Genomic DNA, 26,720 nt, shown 5'->3' with positions numbered 1-26,720 from the left:
GATCAGATCATTTTTCTAATGTCCCTGTTTTGTTCCCCATGTTTTCTAGACTCACTGTGGTTTGTGCTTCAACTTTCTATGGGCTTATCAATCACACACAATTTACTCTCTCATACTGATCTTCCCATCTCATCGTATGGTTGGATCTTATCACACATACACTAACTTCAGATGAATCCCTTCAGCCAGGTAGTTTGTATGTCACATTCGTTCTGACCAACTACCCTATACAGTAGTATGCACAGTGTGTTATGCACACTAGACACTAAAGGAGTCATTTTATATCTGGTTATTGATGTTTTCGTCTGTATTGAGTCAGTCATACACACATTTTATTCAAATGGAACCAAAACCAGACATTATACTTTCATATGTGTAAGATGACTTATCTATGTATTTGTATATTTAAATGTATCTATTTATTGATTCATTTCTTTATTTATTGAGGATGGTACTTCTCACTACTATACATGTATCTATTTTCCCTTATTTCACCTTTTTGCCTTGTTTTCCTTTTTCTGACAGAACACATAGAATTACACAGACAATTGTTCACTACCACACAGGCTTTACAAGAATATTACAGTTGCTATCACACAAGCTTTACGCAACCTCTGTGATCTATTACTAAAAAGAAATGCTTCTTAAAGCCGTTCTCCCTTATTGCTGGAATGGAGCATCTGCTGTCCACCACCTGTCCCTTACATCAGGCGGGATCCAGGCCTCTGTTTGTTCCTGGGCCGGCAGTACCCTTCAGTTTGGACTCAGGTAATGATCAGCAGAATGTCCATCCCATCCTCGTCACCAAGATGTAATAGACGTTTTCCCACTTCTTTAGATAAGTGTTACTAGATCTTGGAAGAATTGTAGACAGAACTTAACATGACAAAATATACCACATGGCCTAAATATGTACAATCTTTCTGACCAAATGCTTCTTTCCTGTTTGAAGCAGGTCAAAGGCTGTGATGTCCCACATCATATATTCATGGAGTTAGGAGCAACAACACAACTCTGCTCCACACTAACCACACAAGTCGAGCGTCCACATCAGAGTGGTCATTATTCTCCTACTTCTACCGGAGGCAGGATCACAGTCTGTGCATCCTGCCCATTCTTTTTCTCTTTCTTTGCTGTTAGTGCTGAAGTTCTAATTAGGAAAACACAAACACTCCGGGTGGACAGTATGCAAGAGTGAACACATTTTCTTCATCATCAACACAAACCTGACACCAACCTAAATGATTGGCAGTAATGAAAGAACCATCCAAATGTTTCTCTTAAGTCCAAGTATCAATGGTGCAGAGTGTGTGTGATGGTGAACAGAGGGAACTTTGATTTCAGCAGCTGATCTTCAGTCACCAGAGTTTCTGTCCACAGGAGACACTCTCACACCTACACACTGCACAGAGACAACGAGGAACCAGGAAAGATATAGAACCCAGGATACAGAGGTTCAGTGAATGTGGTGTTGAAGGTGTGGAGGTGGATCAGTTTGTCAGAGGAGACACTGTAGAAGGACAGAGAGCCAGCAGGACAGTCCACATACACTGCTACTCTGTGACAGACAGAGGACGAGGAGATGAATGATTGTCTGTTATTGTGGCTGACAGAGTAACCATCATCAAAGCAGATCAGACTCCAGGACTGATCGTTCCATCCAAACAAAGAGTCATCACTGTTTCTTTTCCTTCTGATTCCTCTGTAACTCACTGATATAAAAACTCCTCTTCTCCACTCGACCTCCCAGTAACAGCGACCAGTCAGAACATTTCTACACAGCAGCTGAGACCAGTATTCAAATCTGTCTGGATGATCAGGATAGGACTGATCCTCCTCCACATGTGTCACCTTCCTGTTGTTGTCAGACAGTTGTAGTTTTCTGTTTACTGTGTTTGGGTCCAGTTCCAGTTCACAGGCATCTGATGGAGAGAACAAGACACAAACAGCTGCAGTTTATCATCTGTTGATTTATCAGCAACTTTACTGACAATGACTGAAAGTAAATCATTCCAACTTCCATTTCATCTTCAACTGTGAAGAATGTTTGACTCCATTTCAAGTGAAATTCAACAATCCAGTTAGAACAACAATCCACTTGAGCATTTTATGAAATGGATCAATGAAATCCACATCATACACACATTAGACACAAGTCAACTCTGGAACACCTGTGTTTTTTTCCACTTGAAGTCTATTTTTCTCCTCCTGGTGTTTAGTGAAGCTTCATCTTTAAACACAGGTGTTTCAATGTGTTTTAAAGCTGCTGCAAACTTTTTCCTGGTTTCTGTATTAGTGTTGTCAATAGTATTGATTTATCAATACATGTCTATACTGAATATTTGAAAAAGTTGCAATTTCCACACACTGGTATATGTTGGAGATACGCTTTAACCAACCTATTTAAAATGAATGAGGGGGACAAAACATTAGAATCACCTCTTCTTATAATGCAACAAGAAACACAGAGTAGAATTATCACCTTTCTGACGGTTTCCACTTAAAAACTGAGAAATTCTAACTGTCAAAGTCGAATTTCTGACTGAGCTCTTGGATTGTACACTTGTACCTAATAAAGTGACATAACAGATATGTGACTAAATGTAAATGTCCCTGAAATTAATGTGTCCTAAGCAGTAAAGCTGTATTTCCAACTTCAATCATTTCCAGCAACCACAACAACTGTTACTATAAGGAGGAAGCTCCCGTTAACCACTGGCTCCATTACTATCTGTAGCTTCAGGCCTATGCAGGTGCTGGTGAAGAGGCAGCAGGGGAAACATTGGGATGAAGGTAGTGAATAGCTGGATGAATTCCTTCACCTCAGCCTAAACACAAACCTGTTCTGATGAACTTTAGGCACTTTTGAATAGACCACTTTCATTTGAGGGCTCACCTGTATTCTTGTACTGTTCCAGGGCAACAATAAGCACTGAGTCACAGACACTTACTGCTCTAAAGTCATATTAGACGTTAGTTCCAACTGTTCATTAACTTACAATATTACATCCTAAGTAACTTTTATGTTACTTTCACAAAACATCGGCTCTAAGATTCAGTCAAAGTACAAAACCTCAATTAGTAAAACACTGATATATCACCTACAAATCACATATTTCTAATGCTCTTCATGACAGGTCAGCGCCAGTGCTCTCACGCAAACGACCCAAACATTCATATGTCCTCCTCACAGAGCCTGAAGTTAAACCTCTTTCCTTTATAGACCAAATGAACTGCAGCTAAAAACTCACCTCTTCAGTCTTTGACTGAATCAACTTGGTCTGAATGTGGCTAATGAGGATTCTGTCCTCATGTTCTGCTACAAGCCACCTTAGCTCTGATTTATTAAACACACTGAGAAGAAAGTGAGGGGTCCTTGAACACAACTTCTATTGGTCAAACCTGTGAAGTACTAGTTACCAAGCAGCACCTGAAGGTAACAAAACTCTTGTATAAAGACAGTGACAGTCAAACGACCCAGAAGAAACAAAGTTCACTTTCTGTTGGCTCCACTGTTAATAAAATGTATTTCTTAGTTTTGTTGGATCACTGTGTTCACTTTGTTGTGTCTGTGGATTTGAAATTGATTGATTGAATTCTAACATCTTTCCAGCCACACTGACAAAAAACAGAAGCTAAATCCTGAATGAAACTCTGGAGAAATTCATCTTTGTTCTTCAGTCAAGAAAAGCTTCAAATCTAGTGGAACATGTGCAGCTGTGTTCTCAGGAATCAAACTTAAAACACACTCACATGTTCTTTTTACTTTGTGGGGTCCACCATGGTCCACCCTGGAGGAAGAGACAAAGTCAGAATCAGCTTCATCCACCTTCACTCATCTCCACCATTAAACATGAACCAGAGTTCCTCAGTTAGTCAGAGACACAGAGAAACAGTGTGAGAGCTGCTGTTGTCTGTCCATCTGTCCATACCTGAGAGTGTCCAGTCTCCAGTGTGGATCCTCCAGTCCAGCAGACAGCAGCTTCACTCCTGAGTCTCCTGGATGATTGTAGCTCAGGTCCAGCTCTCTCAGATGGGAGGGGTTGGAGCTCAGAGCTGAGGCCAGAGAAGCACAGCCTTCCTCTGTGATCAGACAACCTGACAGACTAAACACACACACACACACACACACACACAAACACACACACACAAGACATTGACTTTATTCATTTGCTGGAGACATAACCATAAACTAAATCTAGGCTATAAAATGCCATCATTCAAATTCATGCTCCACCTTTTTTACCAACTAAACAGCCAACTGTAGAAACTAGAATTAAGGTGGATCATGGAACCAAGTCAGGTTGTGGACCTGCTCTTTGCCTTTGCAAGGATACTGGAGAGGTCAGAGGAGTTTGCTACACAAGTGTGTCCACTTCAATTATTGATATTTTATTAGTTGTGGGGATTATTCTCTTCAGACCAAACATGTTGGAGTCCAACTGAATATAGTTCAGCAACTTTACTTTATAACCAAGTCAAGTTTTTGTGGTTAGAACAAAAACATTACCCAGCAGACAATCTGCTGAGTCAGCAAACCTCTTCAACACGAAAGCTTGTCAAATGACTGTTTACAAAAATCCGAATCCTGACCTGAGAGTTTCCAGTCTGCAGTGATGTTGCTTGAGTCCAGCAGACAACAGCTTCACTCCTGAATCCTGCAGGTCATTGTTACTCAGGTCCAGTTCTCTCAGACTAAAGGACTGGGAGCTGAGAACTGAGGACAGAGCTTCACAGCTTCTCTCTGAGAGGTTACAGCCACTCAGTCTAAAAATAATCCAGTAAAACCAAAGAAACCAGTTACAAACATTAGTTTTCTGTCATGCCAACAACAATCCACTTAATCTGAAATAGTCTATGTGCACATACAGAGCTTTGTTGGAGGCTTTGACCACTGGCAGCAGCCTCAGAAGAGCCTCCTCTGAAGCAGAGTATTTCTTCAGGTCAAACACGTCCAGATCTTTTTCTGATGACAGTAAGATGAAGACCAGAGCTGACCACTGAGCAGGAGACAGTTTATCTGTGGAGAGACTTCCTGATCTCAGGGACTGTTGGATCTCCTCCACTAGAGAACCATCATTCAGTTCATTCAGACAGTGGAACAGGTTGATGCTTTTCTCTGCAGACAGATTCTCACTGATCATCTTCTTGATGTACTGGACTGTTTTCTCATTGGTCTGTGATCCACTTCCTGTCTGGGTCTGCAGGCCTCGTAGGAGATTCTGATTGGTCTGCAGTGAAAGGCCAAGGAGGAAGCGGAGGAACAAGTCCAGGTGTCCATTAGGACTCTGTAAGGCCTTGTCCACAGCAGTCTGGTAGAGAAGTTTTAGATCAGGTCTAAACAGTTTAGACAAAAGAGATGTTGATTTTTGTTCTGACAGCACATTGACTCCAGAGTTGATGAATGTCAGATGGACATGAAGAGCAGCCAGAAACTCCTGAACACTCAGATGGACGAAGCAGAACACCTTGTCCTGGTACAGTCCTCTCTCCTCTTTAAAGATCTGTGTGAACACTCCTGAGTACACTGAGGCTGCTCTGATATCGATGCCACACTCTGTCAGGTCTGATTCATAGAAGATCAGGTTTCCTTTCTGCAGCTGCTCAAAAGCCAGTTTTCCCAGAGACTCAATCATCTTCCTGCTCTCTGGACTCCAGTGTGGATCTGTCTCAGCTCCTCCATCATACTTGATGGTCTTCAGTTTGGACTGAGCCACCAGAAAGTGGATGTACATCTCCGTAAGGGTCTTGGGCAGCTCTCCTCCCTCTCTGGTTCTCAACACATCCTCCAGAACTGTAGCAGTGATCCAGCAGAAGACTGGGATGTGGCACATGATGTGGAGGCTTTGTGATGTCTTGATGTGGGAGATGATTCTGCTGGCCTGCTCCTCATCTCTGAATCTCTTCCTGAAGTACTCCTCCTTCTGTGGGTCAGTGAACCCTCTGACCTCTGTCACCATGTCAACACACTTAGGAGGGATCTGATTGGCTGCTGCAGGTCGTGTGGTTATCCAGAGGCGAGCAGAGGGAAGCAGGTTCCCCCTGATGAGGTTTGTCAGCAGCACATCCACTGAGGTGGACTCTGTAACATCAGTCAGGATCTCATTGTTGTGGAAGTCCAGAGGAAGTCGACACTCATCCAGACCGTCAAAGATGAACACAACTTGGAACCGTTCAAACCTGCAGATTCCTGCTTCTTTGGTTTCAGGAAAGAAGTGATGAACAAGTTCCACCAAGCTGAACTTTTTCTCTTTCAGCACATTCAGCTCTCTGAAAGTCAATGGAAATGTGAACTTTATGTCCTGGTTGGCTTTGTCTTCAGCCCAGTCCAGAGTGAACTTCTGTGTTAAGACTGTTTTCCCAATGCCAGCCACTCCCTTTGTCATCACTCTTCTGATTTGTTCATCTCTTCCAGGTGAGGCTTTAAAGATGTCTTCTTGTCTGATGGTTGTTTCTGGTCTGTCTGGTTTCCTGGATGCTGTTTCAATGTGTCTGACCTCATGTTCATCATTGACCTCTCCAGTCCCTCCCTCTGAGATGTAGAGCTCTGTGTAGATCTGATTCAGAAGGGTTGGGTTTCCTGCTGTAGCGATGCCTTCAAACACACACTGGAACTTCTTCTTTAGGTTAGACTTGAGTTTACGTCGACACACAGCAGCATCAAATCCTGAATGAACAGAGAAGAAATGAAATCAGTGAGTGGATCCTTCAGAAAATCAGAGAATCTAAACATTTAAGTGTCTGTAGAGTTTTTCTTCCTCCATCAGTTTTATCATCAGTGGAGGACAAACAGCCTCTGATCTGATACAGATGTGTGCAGCATATTTACAGCAGAGTTTGGAAATGGAAACCTCTCTCCTGCTGTTTCCATTTCCTCTTTCCATCATGTTAAATCTGTTCAAATCCTCTTACTGCTCTGCAGACAGTCAGCCAGCTCCTCCTGCTTCATTCTCCTCAGGAAGTTCACTGTGATCTTCACAAATGACTCTCTGCTGCTCCTCCTCTGCTCTTCATCCTCCTCATCCTCCCTCTGACTCTCTGGCCATTCTGGGTAATCTGGTCTCAGGACCCTCTGGATCTCCTTCAGCTGGTTCTTGACAAAAGTGACAATGTTGTTCTCCAGCAGCTGGAACAGAATGAGAAGTGAACATTTCATTGAAACTGGTAGAAGACAACATGTGATTCATCTGTCAGTCTGAAGACCTGCTGGTCTGAACACAGCAGCATGGACTCTGTTAGGACCTGAATGGTTGTTGAACATTCAGTCAAAGTGTGATTGGACATGTACAGACCATAAATATGGAGTCCAGGTCTGGTTGATGCTGCTGGGCAAACTGATCACTGTGAACCTCTGAGCTCTGCTGCTCAACTCTGGGGAGAAAACAGAAATGACTGGATGGATTAATAAACAAGTGAAATGGAAATTGAATGTGAACAAGCAGTGGATTTCTTCATTTCCGGAAAAATGGGAAACACTGAAATTTGCAGTACAGTGGCTGAATGTGGAAGATTGTAGAGATTCATGCTGGAGGTGGGAATTTAAGGACAAAACATCGGCCTTTTGCATGAACTTCTGAGCATCAAGATACTGTTTTAAATTCTCACCTTTTATCAGCAGATTGTTCATCTTTAAAGTCAATGCCATGACCCATAGACCGGTCACTATTTATAGAGACCCAGCTGGGTTCAGCAGAGTCTGGACTCTGCTTCTTCATCCTGATCCAAACAAACAAGAGACAAATGAAAAGTAGTTTGAAGCTGAAAGCACCTGAAATGTTAGAAGCAGATAGAAAGTCAGTAAGAAGACAGTGGATGAGGAACGTTCTCCTGTTCATCAACATGGAATCTGATGAAAGATGCTGTCTCATCTTAGTTGCTTAGTTGACTAATCAGTGGTTGGCTCTTTGTTAACTAAGACAGTTAGTAGTTGATGATTAGTTCTTCTAAGCTGTTATTGAGGAGCTGAGTGGCAGATGTGACAGTGAGTGGGAATAATGATGGTGGACTGATTTGACATGGAGTCATGGACAGTTACAGATCCTCATCTCACCTCTGGTCTTTGGTCTGGCTCTCATGTCCCCCACACAGAGTGGTTTTAGAGGGAGGGACTCCCTCCTCTCTGTCCTCACACTGATTCATAGCAGAGTCCACACCTGCTGGGAGCTGAGCTCAGTCTTTACAGCAACAACACTGACAATGTTCCCTTGAAGCTGCTCAGCTGCTGAATTCACATCCAGTCATAGAGACTTTGGAGCTTCAGCTGGAAACACACAGAAGATCAGAGAGAAATGAACAATGTAAAGTTTTATTGAACATCCTTCACTGCAAATTAGACCTTGTTATTATTCATCAAGGCTTGTGGACTGTTTTCCTGTTATTTGTGCTAATTATTGTGATCAGGTCAGTGACTGTTGACATCTGTTGGTGCTGCTCAGCAGCGACTCAGACTCGACACTCGCTCGGCTAACAGGAGATATTCTTACTATTCTTATTATCTATTTAGTCTGATTGACTGATTATTTTAATAGTATGAACTTTGGGAATGTCAGGTCTAATCAAGTGTGTGTTTCTGGGACTGATTATTCTCTGACAGTTCTCGATAACCTGGACAACTTCTAGCAGCAGGAGCCAGCTGCTGACCTACAGTTGTGATGTCCTGCTCAGTCCACCCGGTGACGTACCAGCCTTTGGTTAGGTTTGGTTAGAGGGGAGCAGGCCACAAGGAGTCAGAGAGACTGGTGGAGGGGAAAGAGAGCGGGAATCAGACATCATCTCAGAAGAAGAAATAAACCACTGATGCCTTCTACTTTGCTTAACCACATACACTTCCTGAAGAGGAAAGTGGATGAACTCTACTCTACAATAACATTATATAACATTGAACATCCCGCCTACTCCACCTGCTCCATTTCTCCTCCTATCTGACCCATGGTAGAACAGCTTGATCCCTGCTCCTAAGCTTCTAGCCTTGCTACCTTTCCACCTGGTCTCCTGGACACACAGTATGTCCACCTTCCTTCTCTGCATCATGTCAACCAACTCTCAATGTTTCCCTGTCATGGTCCCAACATTCAAAGTCCCCACTGTCAGTCCTACATTCTTAGCTTTCCTCTTCTCTCTCTGCCTACAAACATGCCTTCATCCTTTTCTTATTTATTCAGAGTAACAGGCCTAAACATTCTATTAATTAGCGAGTAGCTGTTTTTTCATTTGCCTATTTTAGCTTTAATACTGGAGGCAGTGATAAGTCAATATCTCTTTCTTCTCCTTCGTGGATTCAATATTTAAAATATTGAATTAGATGCTGTTGATAACTGAAAATCTAGTCCAAATTCGGTCAACAGACCTTCAAAAGGGAAATTTAGTGGAAGAAAAGTCATAACAATGAATGAAAAAAGGACAAAGATCTGTCTTACATATGGTTTAAGTATGTTGAGTTTAGGAACCTTAACGGGTTTTATTCATGGTTAAAAGAAACCATAAATGTACAAGTGTAGTCCAGATACATTCAACAAACTATGACGAATTAGGTGTAAAAAAAATAAAAACTTTTCTAAAAATAATTTAAAACTAAGAACAAAGATCAGTGTTACTATAGAGACTTGTAGATGATTTTTGATGCATTATAAATACAGGATATTAGCAAATGAAAAAACAGGCTAGACTGAAAAACTCTTAATCAAAATCTAGAGGTTGCTCATGCAGTTAGAGGACCAGATGTCAGTAAAAGGGGTTTGAAGTGTGTCCGACAAAATTTGTAACACCTTATCAGTACATGTTGCATGTTTTATCCAAAAATAGAAAATGTGCATGTACTGAGTGGACTCAGTATAAAGTTGATCTAAAATATCTAGAAAACAACAATTACATTAAATCTCAAAAGTGACCTTTTTAGATCTGATCTATGTCTTTATTACACAGCTGTTGTCTAAAAACAGGGTTTAACAGGCCACTGGGCCATGTTGTGTGCTAGTCATCAGAAATCTGTAGGTTGTGTATGTGGTAGGAAGAGGCCTTTCTGAAAAACTGTTGGTTTGACATATGTCAGACAATAAGTGTCAAAACTATTAAGAAAAAACAGGCTATAATAGCTTATTTGTGTTGTATTCAAAATCTAAGGGTTGAGATTATATAGTAGGAGGAAGATTATGTGTCAATAAAAGTGGTTTGGACTTTGTCAGTCAAACAATAAATAAGCTATTGTGGTAAAGAATGATGTAACATCTTATCAGTCCATGTTACATGATTTTATTCAAAAGTCACCTGTATGTAATGAGTTGACTCAAATGAGTATGAAGTTGGTTCAAGGAAACAACACAAAGAAAAAGGGGAAATGAGAGGAATGAGAAACCATCTGCTGGCGCAAATCTATTTAAATAACTTTACTTTAAACATGAATCGTGGGGTAAAGACAACACTTGTGCTTGATCAGAAACATTTGTGCATAATACAAAACCAATGTGGTGGAGATTAAACTGTCAGCACCACTTGTTATCTGATCTCTGCTCAACACAAACAGCAGCTTTTCACACAGACAAACCTTCAACTTGTGATTTTTACAGTCCAACAAACTGCAGCTGAGAATCTTTTACACACGGAAATTGTTACTTACCAAAGATTCACACGGAGAAAAGATCTGAGCCACAACACGGACAAAGAGAAAGTAAGAACTAAATAAAGGGAACAGGAAGTAACCAGGAATCTTGTCTGGAGCAAATAACCGTCTATTTACTACTTCCTACTTACTATATAGGATATTAAATATTTAGTGAACTATAAAGTCTTTTTGTCCGACAAAACACTTTGACACTAATCAAAACACTGTGATAGTTTTACCTGTGTATAAATACACGATCTGAGTATTTCATCCATAACTATAAAGCAGTAAACGCTGTTCTCCCGGAACCTTCGAGGAGCTGTTGTTTTCCTCCGACATCTTTATGTGTCGGAGCTCCGCTGCTTAGTTTCCTTCTCCTGCTCCATCAGTCAGTTTCTCTGTTAAACACAACATGTCACTTTGAATGAGTTTCATTTCAACTTTATTCCCGTTCGGACGTTTATCTTGTCTTTTATTTGGTGTTTTCGGGGATAAAACTAATGTGAAAGCAGATAAACTAAAGTCAAACCAACATGTTCCTGTGCTTCACTCCCGGAGCGGTGGAGGGTTTCGGCGGTGTGGACCCTCGGAGCAGCCCGCTGTCAGAGATGGAGACACTGCGGGTGTAAGTTAACGAGCGACTGACGGCGGCGGTGGAGGACATCCTGGGGGTGTTCGGGAAAACTGTGGCCCGGTACCGGGAGCAGCGACAGCTGGACAGCCTGAGGTCCATGGAGGACAAGTGGAACCGGGCAGCAGGTCGCTTTGTGTCCCATAGCATCAGATGTGAGGATTTGCTGCTTTTCTTTGTCATTTGTTACAGTAAATGAAATATCTTTACGTTGTTGATGGTTTATACACAGGCACATTGTGAGGGACATTTTCACTCTTAACTTTCAGTTTGCTTTTTGTCCTCTGCCTGTCTTCAGGACCTCTGCAGTCTTCTTCCTGGATCCTGGGGGTCCAGCTGAACCAGAATGATCCAGAATCTGGTGCGTCGGCTGCTCAGATTAAAACAGAAGCTGAGGGTGAGGACTGTGGAGGATCAGAACCAGAGTTTGATCCAGCTGAAGTGGTCAACTCCTCGCTGATCGTTCTTACACTGAGGACAGTGGAGACTACTGGCCAGAGGCTGTACTGGTGCTTCACCTGTGACCGGGTCTTCAGCCAGCTGTCCTGCGTCTACAAACACCCCTGTCAGAGGAGACGCCTCATCTCCACTCTCGTCAATCCCACCTGACCACCTAAAAACACGACGGGGATTCTGTAGCTTTGCAAATGAAACAGTCAACATGTGGTGGAAGTTTTCACAGGTCCACTCTTGAGGACAGAGGCTGAGTCTAATTTTACTGCTGCAGGTGTCTGGTCTGTGTGTCAGCATGTGTAACACCTGAGTGGATCTGATTGGACCTCGGTGTGTGAGGTGTCAGGTGGGTTTAAGGTGAGAGGAGCATGAAGAAGTTCACAGCTCAGCTTTGTTCTGACAGAAGAAGAAAGATTAGTTCACGTGATTTTTCTGCTGTTGATATGAAACAGATCAGATTATTGATCTTTGTCTTTTTATTCTCAGTGCAACAGATGGAAACAGGACTTTAAATTATTTTTACAATAACTTTGAAGCATAAACCAGTTATTTTAATTACTATGACTTTACATAAATTCTCAGGACATATATTTTTTATCCACTGGACTGTTTGTTAATTTATTTAAATGATTGATGATTGTTGTAATCTTTGTGTTTTCTCCCTCTTCTGTTGGGGGTTGGAAGGTGGGAGATAGAAACAGATCACTGGGCTTAGTGTTTCTGAAACATGGATGATCTACACTCTGTTCTGGACTGGAGCAGTTGGGATTAAGGGTCTTGCTCGAGGACACCACAGTGTTGCTGATGGGGGAGGATGAGGGGTCTTTTTCACTTACCCACCCATCCTGCTGGGGCTGGTGACTGAAGCAGGGACCTTCCAATCACCAGCTCACTTCTCTCACTGAAATAAGAAGATTTCAGACACAGATTCATGAAGCAGTCTCTTGGTTTGACTCCCTCTAGTGGCTGAATCGTGATGGTAACTCTGATATCTGGGCAGTTTTGGGGCTCAGTGTTGATGAAACTCACTATTAACAGGCTGAATGACAGAGGTCACAGACAGTTGTTGTACTGGCTGAGGCCTAATGTTTAGATTGTTACTGTTCACACTAACTAATGAAACAGACCCTGGGACTAAAAATCAACTTGTGACGAGCTCCAGCTGATGCTTTGCTGCTTTTTCTTTCTTTTTTCCATCTTTAAAACTAGTCAGACTGCAGCCATGGAGCTGTTTTTTCTGCTGTTGACACTTCATCTTGCATCTCCAGGTGAGATCACATTCCAGGTGTTATGTTTTAAAGGCGTTTGTTGGACTTTGAGTGTTGCTTCATGGAAAAGCATTACAGTGCATGGAGTCACAAGCTGTCAGTGCCTGTAAGAAAACTTAAAACCAACCAAATAAAGATGATCTGACAGCACAAGCTAGAAGCCTTTTTTCATGGTCAGAATATGTGATCACAAGACGTTTTCACAGGTGTAATTATCCACCTGTGTCCAATGTATCCTGTCATTATGACCCTGTTGTTGGAATGTGATTAACAGTTAAGAGGAAAGTTAAGGGAAATCTAAGTAACTATACACAGCGACCTTTCCTCAGTTTCTTACAGCTGTTACTGTTGGGAATAGATGTTTGACCTTCTACAAACAATATTTGTAACAATCTTACAGTTTCTCCAAGTCATTAAATAGAAAAACTGAATCTTTTAATCTGTTAGTCATATAAATACAATTACAAATCATTTCTTTAAGTACTAAAGTAATTACTGAAGTCTTGCACCACCTGAGTGCTTCTACCTCTGCTCTTATATGTCCCTATGTTCCTGCCTCTTCTGGACGAAAGTGTCCACATGAAGCCAAAGTCTGCTGGTCAAATCATTGGTTTGACATGTGAATGAGTGAAAGAAATGATGAAACAGTTGAAGTTTTATTGCTGCCATTGTTTTTGTGGTTCAGTCTCATTGAAACAGGTCAACAGACTCATCAACTCTGAGTGAGCAGAATGTGAAGTAGATGTGATGTTCAACTACAGCATGGACACATTCTGATATGAGTGAGACTTAAAGAAGCTTCATTTGGGGCAGTCACCTGATTTTTGTGTGGTGAAGCGAAGCTTAAAGACAACATGACAAGATGCTTCTGCTTTGAAAGTTGTCTGCTTCGAGTGGAACATCCCTCTTTTTGAAAAACAGTCTTTGTTACCAGGCTCATGTTAGTATGTTATTACCATAAGCAAAGTGACTTGATCCTGTTTAAGGTTATTGTTCACACTAAGAGGTTATTTAAGTTCTTTGTTCAGAGAGTCTGGACTGTCCTGGTGGGTCGACATGGAAAATAAAGTTGAACTGTTTGAGTCCTCGTCTTTCTCTGAGCAGTGACAGGTTTGTATTTTCCAACCATCTCCCCACATCAGTGTTTGATGGCACATGTGTTGGGTAAAGTAGTTTTTTTCTGATTAATGTCTGGTTAAAGTTTGTCATCTAACATGGTCAATTTATAAAAAGTTCACATTCAAGGACAATGTATTTGATTTGTAGAGCACTTTTCATACATAACAGCAGCTCAAGGTTGATTGAATGAGCGTTGCATCACCAGTGCTGTACAACTGTCAGGATCTCTCTGCACTTCCTGTCTGTGGACTTTTATTTTGTGGCCCTTCTCCCTACTTCCTTGGTGGCCTTGGTTCTTTTCCCCAGCTTTGCCCTCGTTGTCCCTCATTGTTTGCACCTGTTCCACCCTCTATTTAAGTTCAGTCTTCCCTTCACTCCCCTGCCAGATCCTTGTTGTTGTTAATGTGGTCTCTGCCATCGTGGTTACTGTCGTCCTTGTCGTCGTTATTACTCTCACCAACCCCACATCTGGATGTATGTTTCATAGACTCTTGTTGCTTGGACATTTTCTCTGCCTGTTGCTCCCGGGTTTTGTGTTTGAGGTTTGCCTTCTGTTTCATTCAGTGATTTGATTTAGCCTCTTGTTAATTTCCACTTGTTTGGCCTTGGTTATTTCAGGTATTAGTTATGCTTCTGTGTTTTTCTATTTGCCATTGCTTGTGTTCAGTTTGTTCATGTCTGCCTCCCTTGAGTTCCTATATTAGTTCCTGTGCTCCTGTTTATAAGATTTTTGTCATATCCATGTTTTCATTCTATTTTAGTGGTTTATGTTTCTCATCAGTGTAATTTGTTTGGCGTTTACCTGGTCTATCCATTCAGATTTATTTTAGGCTTCAGATCCCTGTCCAAGGTTTTGGTTTGCTCAGTTCATGATTCAGTTTAGTTATCCTCGTGTTTCATGTTTGATACTTGGCTTGTTTTCTTTTGAGTTCTCCTCTCAGGAGCGAGTTTATGTTAATCCTTTAGCCTTTTTCAATAAAACCTGTTAATCAGTTCCCTCCCCCTTGCTGTCTCTTCACTTGGGTCCACCCTTAAACCAAAATCTTGACGACAACAGATAATCCTGCATGTTCAGCCAGTACAAAGCTTCTTTCACCATCAGAAATGACAACAAATGATCAAAAAAAGCTTTAGGAAGATAATGAGCATTGTTAGTCAAAGGTTTACAAAAAGAAAATTAAATCAATTTCTCACATATCCAGTTCAGAAAATATTGATTATTATTATGGTCAGAAACATATTTCGTTCTCCATTTTCCTTGTTGATCACAATATGCAGCATAGGACCATTTGGTGTCATGCAGCTCTGCTGTTGCCCAGAACCTGTGGACAATGTTAGTGTTGAACTCAATTCAAACGCCTCATTATAAAAACATTCAAACTGAGTTTAAATCTCCGAGTTTCTGGCAGATTTGCAGTTTTTGATCAGTGACTCTGCTCAGACTCCAGCAGCATTTAGTGTCTTCCTGCTCTGATTCCTGCTTTTTAAAGCCACTGCACATGTTCAGTAGTGTTTCTCTCTCTGAGCCCAGTCACTGTCTGTTAGACTTTTCACTTTGTCAACAGGTTTCCTCACATCACTTTCAGCTTTGTCTCTGAGGAAAAAGTGGTTGGAAAGCTGCTCTCTGAATCCATCCCTGGGACTAATGATCATATTCAGCTTTTTCCTTCATCTGTTCTTCACTTTCTAAAGAGCAGAGAAGAGGCAGCTGCTCCTTCATGCTGAGATCAAGTTCAAGAAAGTTTGACTCTAAATTTTGAAGCTAGTTTTTCTTCCACCATGTTTGTTCTGTGTGAGGATACAGAGAGCAGCACACACATTCAATCCTCTGAACTGTGACCAGAGCTTTGAACCATGTTTCAATCCTGACTCATTGTTACTGCAGCTCATCACAGACTGGAGATGAAGAGAGTTCATAGAAAGATTTTTCCAAAGAGATTTGGATCATTTTGTCACTGTCCTACTTTTTAACACCTATTTCCTAACAATGACTAATGGCAGTGTAATAAACATAAAAACTGTCTCATGTTACTGTCAGTGCTGATCCATCCACCCATTCCCACTGACATCCTCCTGAAGTATATTGAGTCATTAAATCAATCCAAGACTCCTTATTTATATTCAGCTCAGTGACAAATTCCAGTGACTCTGGACTTTATCTCTGCGATGGAAAACCTGCCACTTATCTGCATGTGTTCAGAGACTAGAAGGTCTGTGGTAGGTGAGAAAAACTGAAACTACACAAAGAGACAAAAAGAAAATAAACACATGAAGATGGAGAAAAGTTCTTGTTTTTCCCCAATTGTGAGCAATTTACACTCATTACACATTACATTTTGTTTGTCAGAGGCAGAAGGTCGCGGGTTTGAATCCAACCCCACCAGGTGTGGCCCCGCCCAGCCACCAAGTTCCATCTTGGTGACGGCCCCAAGCCTGGACATGAATGGGAAGGTTACGGCAGGAACACACTACATTTTGTTAAAGACATTTCAAAATTGGGTCCATCATTTCTTGGGTCAGACATTATAGGGCTGATTTGTGAAAAGCTAAAATAGTAGCTTACATTACACTGACAGTGGCTGGACCCAAGCAAACCATTAAAGTAACAATAATGAACATGAGAAAGATGCTGTACAGAGACTGAAACTCTGAAGCTGATGTGTTTGAATGACGTGGTTCATGGTGGGACACCTGGGAACATGTGTGTGAGGTTTGAGGTCATCTAGTGGCTGGATGGAGTAAGACAGGAGACAGAGACCAAATCTAACAGAGAGTGGCCACACGGAGCTGCTTTACACCAGATGCTGTTTCATACATTATCACACAGCACTATCGCTTCAAATATCTGACTGTCTCACAGTCTCGCGTCCTCCCCGTACAATCTGATGTGAATTATTTGCAAACAGGAAGTTAATATTTATAGTCACACGCTGCTGTTGGAAAAAAGTTTATATTTGCTGCAGATGAGTGATAGTTTAAGATGAACACATACTTTGACATTTCACTTAAAATGCTTTTTCATTCATTTATGATTCTCTACTTGAATCCTTCATTGCTGCGGTTGTCGTTATTCATTTTCACGTCATGAATTCAGTTTAATCATTATCATATCTTTTAATAATTTCCCCAGAAGCATCACTGTTTCCTGCTGATACTGGAGACAGTGCATAAATACGTCTTCTACCACTTCCTGTTTATCACATAGTCACAGTCCTGTTGCATGTTCATCTTATGTGTCCAAATGTCATCAGTCAGGACGTCTACTGCTACCTTCCTTTGGATGCTGTAATAAGGTCTGTACCTTGGCTCTCTGTGTTTCATTTCTGCACCATTTCTAACTTAGTTCTAAATTTGACTTTACTTTTAACGTCACCTATTTAGTCCCACATTCACTTCTCTTTTCTCGGTCATTTCTTTTGCACACTGTAGCTGTCCTCTGGTTCACCTGCTCTACATCTGTATTACTGCCATTGTGCAATGCATTAAAAACACATCCACAAAAACAGAAAATGTCACACTTTCAAGTGTTTCTTTAATTTTGGTAGGACCCAAAGGAGGAGAAGTAAAACAGACCATGAACTAAAACACTCTGGGGGGAAAATATAAACTAAATAACAGTGCGAGGAAACTAACTCTGTAACTAAGGGGAGGCAGACGGAAACAAACGAACACTCAAACATAAAACCAGGGCCTAACAAGCAGAGATAACTGGAGATAAAACTTAAAAACTGAAACAAACAGGAAATAAAACCTCAGACCAAAACACAAGAGGGAGAGAAGAAGATCAGGTAGTGGATGGAAGGAAAAAGTCCAAAGACTATAGGAAATCCACAGGTAAGTTCACAGGGGAGGTAGGAGAGACAATCTGGCAGCAAGCAGTGGGGAAAGCTGGTTATAAATACAAGGGGGCACAGGTGAAAACAATCAGAAAGAAACCAACTGGGAAGTGGTGCTGAGGGCTTAACAAAATAAAAGCCAGGATCAGGAAGTAAAGCTAAACAAAAGCGTCCAAAAACGGGGACAGTGACAGAAAAGTACTTTTGAAATGTTGTTCAAACTTTGTTCCATATAAATCTTTTGTCTTAAATTGTTTGCTTCTTTACTGATTACACTTGAGGTGTCTAAGACCAGATATTGTCATTTTTGCCATGACAAATTTGCGTTGTCGGCAGGATCTGTGAGTGGTCACCGGAGGAGCCAGAGTGAACAGTGGTTTTCATGCACCCTGGAAAAGAAAACAGAGTCCAGTCTGTAGTGTCAATAACCAAGTTGTACGAAGGGGCCAACAGGTCTCAGTGATTGGAGACTTTAAGTGATAGTCACAAAGCTTGTGTAAGGGGAGCTTATAAAAGACACCCTCACCCTCACAGAGACGTCTGCATTGAAGGCCGTGCACGGGGTCCCATGGGAAACCAGGGAAGTAAAGGGGGCTTGGACCCCGCAGGGTCCGATTGTAGAGATTATGAAAACCAACTATTATTATGGGAAAAAAGGCACCAAGTAAATTCTTAGAGGAAAATCAAGAAAAGACACTGGAGGCTAAAAATGTCACAAAAAGACAAACAGATTTGTAACTTACATGATGTTAAATATGTAAACAAAGAAAACTGAAGTAGAGTTTAGGAGAAGAAGACGACTCATGACTCAAGAAAAACTCATGACCGCTGCACCACACAGCCACATGGTGGCTCTCAGTGACTTTAAACCAGATGTTTTAGTCACAGTGTGTTCAGATGAGGGGATGGACGATTCAAACCTTTAGTCATTAAGTTATTAGAATGTAACGGTTTACTAATACAGATCCAAACTCTGCGTATGTCCCCTAAAAGTTGCCCTGCAGCAACATTAGGACTTTAAATATTACAAACTCTGTGATTAGCTCAGCTCAGGTTGCACAAAGATGTTGACAGCACAAACATTCATTAATATTATTATTGCAGATGTGAATAGGAAGGAACTGCTCTCCATACTTTGTTTCCAGGGCAGAGTCAAGTGTTTTCAAAAGACTGTTTAGTCACCAAATTCAGGTGAGAATGTGTCCAGAGGAGGACATGTTGTTGGGTTGGTGCATGGAGGTGGACCCAAGTAAAAAAAGAGAAACAGAATGAGAGTAAAATGGCAAATAATAGATGAATATACAGGAAAATAAAACAGGAAATAACAAGCAAGTAAGTCCGTGTCTGGGACAAACTCAGGCTGGGCCGGTGGCCGGCGATGACGGCTGAAGCACTCGGGGGGCCTACGTGGAGGCGGCTTCAACCCGCTTAGGAACAGGAACAGGATCAGAAACGGAGGCTGCGTCAACCCACTCTGAGACAGGAACAGGATCAGAACCCGGCCAGGCAGCAGGAATCAGGAACGGAAAGGGAGCAGGGGACAGAGCAGGGACTGGAACAGGAGAGGAGGCGGCTGGTGGCTGATGGACCTAGAGCTCGGTACAGGAAAGGTGACTGGGTAGGCAACACATTTCCAGCTATGTAAGGCCAGGTCTCGGGCAAAGTCTGGGTCCTGCTTCCGGAGGATGGCCAGCATGTCAAGGAACTTTAGGTCTGTAAAAAATACCTCTTTCGAAACATTAAAGTCCTTCCAGGAGAAGGTCAGAGAGTTCTAAAGCACCACTAGGCCAGGAAAAGAAACAGGCAGTTTCACGGTGTCTCCCCCTCACACGTCTCAGGGTCCGATAGATGGCCAGATCAATCAGAAGAGTCAGGAATCCAAAAACACGTCAGGTAAACCAGGGAGCAAGGTGCACTGTCCATGAGTTAGACGGAGGATCTGGCTGGGGACTGTGGGGTATAAATGAACCAGGGAACAGGTGAAAACAATCAGAATGATGCATGAACCTGAGGCAGGAAGCAGCTAAAAGGGGCTACAAAATAAAAGTCCTGGGCAGGAAGTGGAACTGAGGTCCAGAGAAACCACACCAGTTTTTAGTTTGTCAGTCACTTCCTTCCTGTACTAAACTCCCTCTCAACATTCAGCTGGTTCATCTTGGTTATTGTCTTTTCCAGAACCTTCTCATTTGCTTCTGTTCGCCAACTCGTCCTCTGGGATTCTGACACACTCTCTGCTACTTTTGGAGAAAGCAAAGTTTTCTGAAGCAAATATCTTGAAAATGCTTCATTGTTTTGAAGCGTGTGACTCAGTTAAACATAGCGACATCTGCTGATCAAATCTTTGGTTCTACATGCAAATGGCTGAAATCAATGGCCAGTTGATAAGAATGAGCTCTTCTGGCCCCAGATCCCCTGATCTGGATCATAGACACACACAACAGAGAATTGTCCATCTCATAAAACAGGACTAACCTAAACAAATTACTTTGAGTTTAAACTTTTAAAGCATTTTACAACCAGCTCCATTAAATGTTACAGTGTTATTCAGGGTCATAAGTGAGCTGAGTCGTGTCAGCTGCGATTCATCGACTGCATCAATGGAAATATGATCGAGATATTAACCTGAGAGGAACAAACCAATGATGCTGTTGCTTCATGTCTGTTTGATTTAGAGTTTGATGTGTGTGTAATTTCTCTGTGACTGAGTGTGACCACGTTCTGTGTTGTAAAACTAACAAAAAGAGCAAAGAGCAGAGACTGTGTAGTTCTGGTGCAGTGATGTAGCAGAAATATGTTCATGAAGACATGTTGAAGAATTTTCCACAGACAGACTGACACGCTCTCATTTGTCACTGTGGGTTTTACTAGCACAGCCACAGAAAGCTCAGTTCCTGTTCTCAGCTCAGACTGTGCTGAGTGTTTGTTCAGTCGCTGTCAGGATGAAGGTGACTGTCTACAGCTGCTGGTTCTTCCTTGTTCTGGGCTCTAATGCTGCAGCAGGTAACAACAAACTAGTTATTAGTTACTAGGTATTAACTGTGGAAAATCCTCTGTTGTTATTGGTTATGGTTTTTTAACAATGCTTAAGTTGTTATTAGAGCATCATCTACAAAATACAGTTTGTGTGTGTGTGCTTGCTACTTAAAGTACACACACACACACACTCACACACACACACACACACACACACACACACACACACACACACACACACACTAAAGGGCTGTTTCAGGGTTAAGTCTTTACCTCTTTAATTTATCTCGACGAGTCTCCTCACTTCATTGAGACTGGACGGTTTGGTGTAATGAGCCAAAGACAAAGCACAGGCCACGCAGATAGAAGTGTGTGTGTGTGTGTGTGTGTGTGTTGGTCTTCTGCGACTCTATTATGAGACATTCAAAAATATTTGACTAATTTTAGCTGCAGTGCAGAAGCGAGTATCTGAGGAGTCTGCTGATGGTGTCAAAGTGATAAAACTTTCAAGTTCCCAAAGTCCAACTCTGGTGATATTGTGTGTTTCACTGCTTGTTATCATCAAATCCGCTTATGATTTTTGGATTAAGAGGTTTTCTCTGTAAAATGTCCCACAGAACTGACAGACTCAAACTACTTTCTCTAACCGACAGTGAAAAGAACAATTTCACTCGTCTACAGATGCTAAGAACAGATGCTAATTTCCTTTTTTCTTTTGTTTTACAGAAATAATCCAGAAAGTATTTGAGGAGAAGCAGCAGATCTCGCTGCCTTGTCCTCCCCCTGTGGATGCTAAAGTGACATGGAGCAGAGAGACAAATGGACACAAAGAGGACATACTGACGGCTCACGACAGAGACAAAAAACACATCAATGACCGAGACAAACGATTCAGCTCGTTAGGAGACAGGTCTCTGTACATTAGCAGAGCTGCAGTGTCAGACAGTGGAACTTATTTCTGTAATAATAAAACAGCTGTGGAACTGACCGTGATCCCATCAGGTAACATCACACTTCATCACAGTTTCATCTTTGTGGGTTTCTCCTCTTGAATCAACATCATGTCTCTGTCCTTTTCAAGTTTCATGTTTGTAAACCAAGAATAATTAAATTGAAGTAATGTTTGAGTGTTTTTCCTACTCTGTGCTATAGCGACAGTCATAGTCAGAGACATTATGTTTCCAGCTTGTCCATCCATTCATCTGTCGTGTTTATGTGAACTCAATATCACAGTAACACCTGGAAAGAATTTCAATACCTCTGGCACAAACGTCCACTTGGAACCAGAGATGAACTGATTAGAATCAGACTCTGGGTAGAAATGCATGTAAACTGCAGTTTAAACCAGCCAATCGTACAACTATGATGCAGTAGATGTAGTTATTAGCGTTATAGTTTTTGACATCACACATACACACAAACAATTTAGAGGAAAACACAAACATTTATTAAAAGACAGAGTTTAGCTAATTATTTGAGTCAAACAAATTGGATTTTTAGAGTCATTTAGAGGAACTGGTCCTGGCAGTGTGCAGCAAAATGTGCACTTTCTACATGCACACTGGACTTATGCTGACAATGGTTAAAATGGGTACCTACATTTTTGCACTTCCTCTTCCTCTGCTCAAGTGCAGAATGTGCAGAGCGGCGCGTCCGTCAGCTGCCGTCTCTGTGACGTGTTCAAGTGCCCAGACAAAGCTAAGAGGGAAGAAGCAGCAGTCGCTGTTTGACGTCAGCTTGGTCGGTAGAGACTGGGCACAAGGGCAACTACATAACCAGCCTGGTTCTGGTCAGAAGCCTGTAAATCCAGTTTGTTTCCACAGAATCAACATCTTGGTCCATTTGAAGAAACAGGCACCTTAGTCACCTTTTCTCTGCTTCCATATTGGTGTCTGCTTACATGTCTTTCTGTGCTAAAGTGTGTTTTTGTGCCCTGTGTCACACTGAAGGTGAAAAGCCACAACCCACAACCTCAACTGTGTCTGAATCTTTAAAAATACAAGAAGCAGAAACCCTTTCTTCACCTCCTACTGTGGACAAAACTGATACAGTTACAACACAGAAACGACACAGAAAACATGGCAATAACAAGAATTCAAAGAGTAAGAGGAAACTCAACATCAAAACATTTTCATCCAACACCTACAGTCAGCAAAGCATTTCTACTTTAACACGGTCAAAGTTTCCTTTCAATGGAGACGGATCATGTTAAAGACCAAATTAAACTGTGGACATCTGGAATGTATTTACCGTCCATGTTTAAAATCTTTTAAAACATGATTTATGTTTCCCCCACACAGAACCACCAACACCAAAACCAACAACAAAACCAAAACCATCAACATCAACTACTACTACTACTACTAGTACTAGTACTAGTACTAGTACTACAATAGCTACTGCTACAACGACAACTACTACTAGTACAAGTACTACAATAGCTACTGCTACAACAACTTCTACCACATCACAACCAAACCCAGGTAAAACTACAGAGATTAAACTGAGTTAACTGTAAAATCATTTCCACCTGCAGAGTTTGTTTCTAAGCTACTGATGCAGAATCTTGCACATCATCACACTCTGCTGTTTACTGTAGAGGCAGCACGTCAGTTGTTTTAAACTTTTACTTTGTCTATCTACAACTAAAAACCTGAAACCAGCAGCTGCTTTGATGGTTGGAGTAACTGTCCCCTTCACTGTCCTCATCATCATCATCATCACCATCGTCTACTTTACTCGGAGACGCAGGTGTAAAAGACGAGGTGAGTAACAGTGGTAGGATTTAAAATCGTACTTACAACATTAATTTGTAGGAACATTTTTTTCTAGTTTTAAAAAAGTATTTACTTTTGCTCTGTAAGTAACATGTAGATAATCTGCTTAGTGCTTTTACTTGAGTGAAAGATTTGAAGTGGTTCAGCAGTTGAAAACCCTTTTAAAAGTCTTTTTTTCTAAATGTTTTAACAGGTGCATCAGATCAAACTGAACCCGAATATTTTACAATCTGTGAATATCAACCAACGGAAATCAAAATGGGTAAAACCTGAATTGATACTAACAGTTTAACAGTTGTCGTGTTTACATGCACAACAAAAAACTACCAGGGTTCAGGATGAAAGGGAACTAAACCTGAGAGTTTGGTGCCGACTTATAATAATGATGATGTTTAAAAAGTTCAAATTTACTCTAACTGCAAAACACAATCACTTCTAGTGATGAAGCTGCAGTACATCACTTTATTCTAATCTCTCCAGACCTTTTTTATTTCTGGTTGTTTGACACTGAGCAGAACCTGAAGGACTGTGCACAGTGTGACAGAGCAGAGGCCGGTGATGTTGATGCTGTAGCTTAAAGTTAAAATCCATGTTTCCACATCACGTGATGATTGACCTGCAGCACATGTGGGGACTGATGTGCATGTGTGTTCTGGTCATTTACTCCTGATTGCACACTGTGTCTAATGTGTGTATTATTTTCAAATACAGCGACAGAGTCTCCGTACTCGTTGATCAGCGGCACTGTGGTCGATGGAAATAATAAAGGTAACTTTACTCATTCTGGCTGATTGAGTGTCACACATGAGACCAAACTGTATCAAGTGCACATTATACTAACATAACTGTGATGAAGCAGTGATTACTATTCTTTCTTGATTCACAGGTCAGACCGAGCTGAACTACAGCACCTATGTTTTACTGGACAAACCCCAAACCCCTGCAAACAACCACGACCATCTTTAGTCACATCTGGATACTGTGCAGCTGTTAAGAAATGAAAATGTGAGACGTGTTAGCAGGAAAAAAGCTTTTACCCTGAACTGAACATGTAAATAACTTTTGACGTTGAGTTTTTCTCCTGTTTTTGTAGCATCAACCTCATGATGCACTGAGAGAAACTGCACAGTCACATTCGTCCTCCTCACTTTCTCATGCCTGCTCACTCCCTCCTTTGTTGGAGTTTTCCTCCATCTCTACCTGCCCCGCCCGGCTCCACCCACTCCTGCACCTGCAGCTCATCACTCTCAGTATATAAGACATCCAGACGCTCCCACTCTGTCACAACCTGCAAGTCTCCACCTTTTCAGTTGCTGCTTTTCCTGCCGTCCTTTTAGACTTGTTCTTCTGTTGATGCATTTACCTGCTCCCTCGATCACCTCGTTGGCTCTGCCCCCGTCTTTTGGTGATGTGGTGTTAGATGGTTCTCCTGAAGCATTTGAACTAAACTGTAGCAGCCTCTGCTGGTCAGGTGCTGGTATTACACATCTTGTTATTTTCATGAGAAACAATGTGAAAATCAGTGCAACATGTTTCCCTGAATGTACCTGTTGTATAGAAATGTTTTATTAAATAGTTTTAAAACATTTAGTCACTTCTCTGTAAAGCTGATTGTAAGTGATGAGATCTGTAGAGATTTTGTGGCTGTTTGCACAATTCAAATAAAATGCAGATGGCCCTGATATGTGCATTAGGAGCAATAATGTTTTACATTTTGCTAGCAGTTTTCATATTTATTAATAAAGGTCAGTGCAAATTTTCAGTTGCTCATCACTGTTTCCTGTGTTGTGCTACGCTTAAGTTTATTGAAACTAATTTGTGTAACTGCTATAAAAGCTACAGTTTGTATTAGTTTTAGATTTGTTTGTTTTTTTGGGGGGGGAGCAGTTTAGTCAGACTCTGGCAGCTGTGCAGACACAAATTCGAGGCTCATCCTTCTGACCAATCAGATGTAATTTTTGCTGTCACTGCATCATTGTAACCGTAGGATGAAGTAATAAACCCACCATCTGTTACAAATGCAGATTATCTGTAATTATCCTTTTTTACTATTTATTATTACATCATCAGGGCAGCAGCACGTTTATTAAAGGCCACTTGTTGGGGCTCTTTCTTAAGAATAACACCTTCCAGACAAAACGTTTTGACTCGTATTCCACTACTCATGTAACGTTCACAGACTTACGGCTTCAGTCCTGGTGCTGGTGGTAGTGCATGTTGTCCTTTTAGCAACAAAAGGTGATTTGGAGTCAAGGCCTCAAGGTCATTCGGGTCATCTGATGACATTGTGATTGGTCTGTCATTGAGTATAGTTTCTACTTCACACAGCAAAGTTTGAAAGCACTCATCGTCGACACATTGTTCTTTGAGGACTGATTTTAAAATCTTTATCACAGACCGGATCTGTCGCTCCCAAATACCTCCATGATCAGAGTGTGTGTGTCTGCATAACTGTATCCACTTGGTGCTAACAGTTTCTTCCGTTTCTGGCTCAGCTGCATCAGAGTAGATTTAAGCTTCAACATCGATGCTACTGCCTTTATTAACTTGTACCAGCTGGAGTAGTATGTGATGAGTTTGTTGAGTGGATCTGTACTATCATCTGCATGAATAAGGTTTGAAATTACTGGTTTCCTAACTTCAGCATCATCTTCATCTACCTTCAACTGATGAGGGTTATGTGGCCAGAGAGCTTCTGGCTCCTGTATATGAGACGGTCCAGTTATCCAGCTTTGGTGATTCATCAACTGAGCAGCTGTGAGATGATGTGCAATCTGCAGGATTCACTGCAGATCTCACATATCTCCATTGTATGACGTTGTTGACTCTCGCATGGTGAATAACCTGTTTTAAATTGCAGGGTGTCATTTTCAATGTATTTCAAGACTGTCGTGCTGTCTGTCCAAAATATTGAGTCTTGTAAGTCAAATTGTAGCTCCTTTCTTATCATTTTGTCTATATTCACAGCCATGACCGCTGCTGTTAGTTCCAGTCGTGGGATTGTCATTTGTTTCAAGGGTGCCACTCTTGACTTTCCCAGTATTAATGCACAGTGGACTTGACCCT

At 41.5% G+C, this 26,720-nt stretch overlaps 2 protein-coding genes across 5 annotated transcripts; one reads left to right on the top strand and one right to left on the bottom strand.

The window, feature by feature from the left end:
• Window positions 1-414: 414 nt before the first annotated feature.
• On the bottom strand, window positions 415-7,712 carry LOC137100160 (NLR family CARD domain-containing protein 3-like). Its single transcript, XM_067477800.1, has 8 exons — window positions 7,606-7,712; window positions 7,293-7,371; window positions 6,913-7,126; window positions 4,870-6,667; window positions 4,594-4,767; window positions 3,933-4,106; window positions 3,754-3,791; window positions 415-1,922 (listed from the first exon to the last, which is right to left on the bottom strand). The coding sequence occupies exons 1-8, from the start codon at window positions 7,650-7,652 to the stop codon at window positions 1,396-1,398; spliced, it is 3,051 nt and encodes a 1,016-aa protein (XP_067333901.1). The 5' UTR covers window positions 7,653-7,712; the 3' UTR covers window positions 415-1,395.
• A 12,957-nt stretch (window positions 7,713-20,669) lies between these two features.
• Window positions 20,670-25,714, top strand: LOC137100008 (hepatitis A virus cellular receptor 1-like). Of its 4 annotated transcripts, XM_067477565.1 has the most exons (9): window positions 20,670-20,904; window positions 21,604-21,879; window positions 22,827-22,979; window positions 23,178-23,360; window positions 23,541-23,642; window positions 23,848-23,916; window positions 24,366-24,422; window positions 24,541-24,659; window positions 24,748-25,713. In XM_067477565.1, exons 1-8 carry the CDS (start codon window positions 20,844-20,846, stop codon window positions 24,618-24,620), a joined length of 981 nt encoding a protein of 326 aa, XP_067333666.1. In that variant the 5' UTR covers window positions 20,670-20,843; the 3' UTR covers window positions 24,621-24,659; window positions 24,748-25,713. The 4 variants fall into 4 exon arrangements, with proteins under 4 accessions (XP_067333666.1, XP_067333676.1, XP_067333657.1 ...); XM_067477575.1 differs by having other exon boundaries at window positions 23,544-23,642; window positions 24,541-25,714; XM_067477556.1 differs by having other exon boundaries at window positions 24,541-25,714.
• The last annotated feature ends 1,006 nt before the right edge of the window (window positions 25,715-26,720 follow it).

The sequence above is a fragment of the Channa argus genome, chromosome 1 (genome assembly GCF_033026475.1).
Source record: "Channa argus isolate prfri chromosome 1, Channa argus male v1.0, whole genome shotgun sequence".
Taxonomy (NCBI): domain Eukaryota; kingdom Metazoa; phylum Chordata; class Actinopteri; order Anabantiformes; family Channidae; genus Channa; species Channa argus.
This window is presented reverse-complemented; position numbering and strand designations above follow the sequence as displayed.

What these genes read in the sequence shown, in the direction of transcription:
- LOC137100160 (XM_067477800.1), bottom strand. Translation starts at nt 7,652, where the DNA reads ATGGGTCATGGCATTGACTTTAAAGATGAACAATCTGCTGATAAAAG. An exon ending in TGCAGACTGGAAACTCTCAG is followed by an intron (nt 4,107 to 4,593) that starts GTCAGGATTCGG and finishes GTGTGTGTTTAG; the next exon opens with TCTGTCAGGTTGTCTGATCA. An exon ending in CCACAAAGTAAAAAGAACAT is followed by an intron (nt 1,923 to 3,753) that starts GTGAGTGTGTTT and finishes TCTCTCCATCAG; the next exon opens with ATGCCTGTGAACTGGAACTG.
- LOC137100008 (XM_067477556.1), top strand. Translation starts at nt 20,844, where the DNA reads ATGAAGGTGACTGTCTACAGCTGCTGGTTCTTCCTTGTTCTGGGCTCT. An exon ending in CACATCACAACCAAACCCAG is followed by an intron (nt 23,361 to 23,540) that starts GTAAAACTACAG and finishes ACCTGAAACCAG; the next exon opens with CAGCTGCTTTGATGGTTGGA. An exon ending in ACCAACGGAAATCAAAATGG is followed by an intron (nt 23,917 to 24,365) that starts GTAAAACCTGAA and finishes TTTCAAATACAG; the next exon opens with CGACAGAGTCTCCGTACTCG.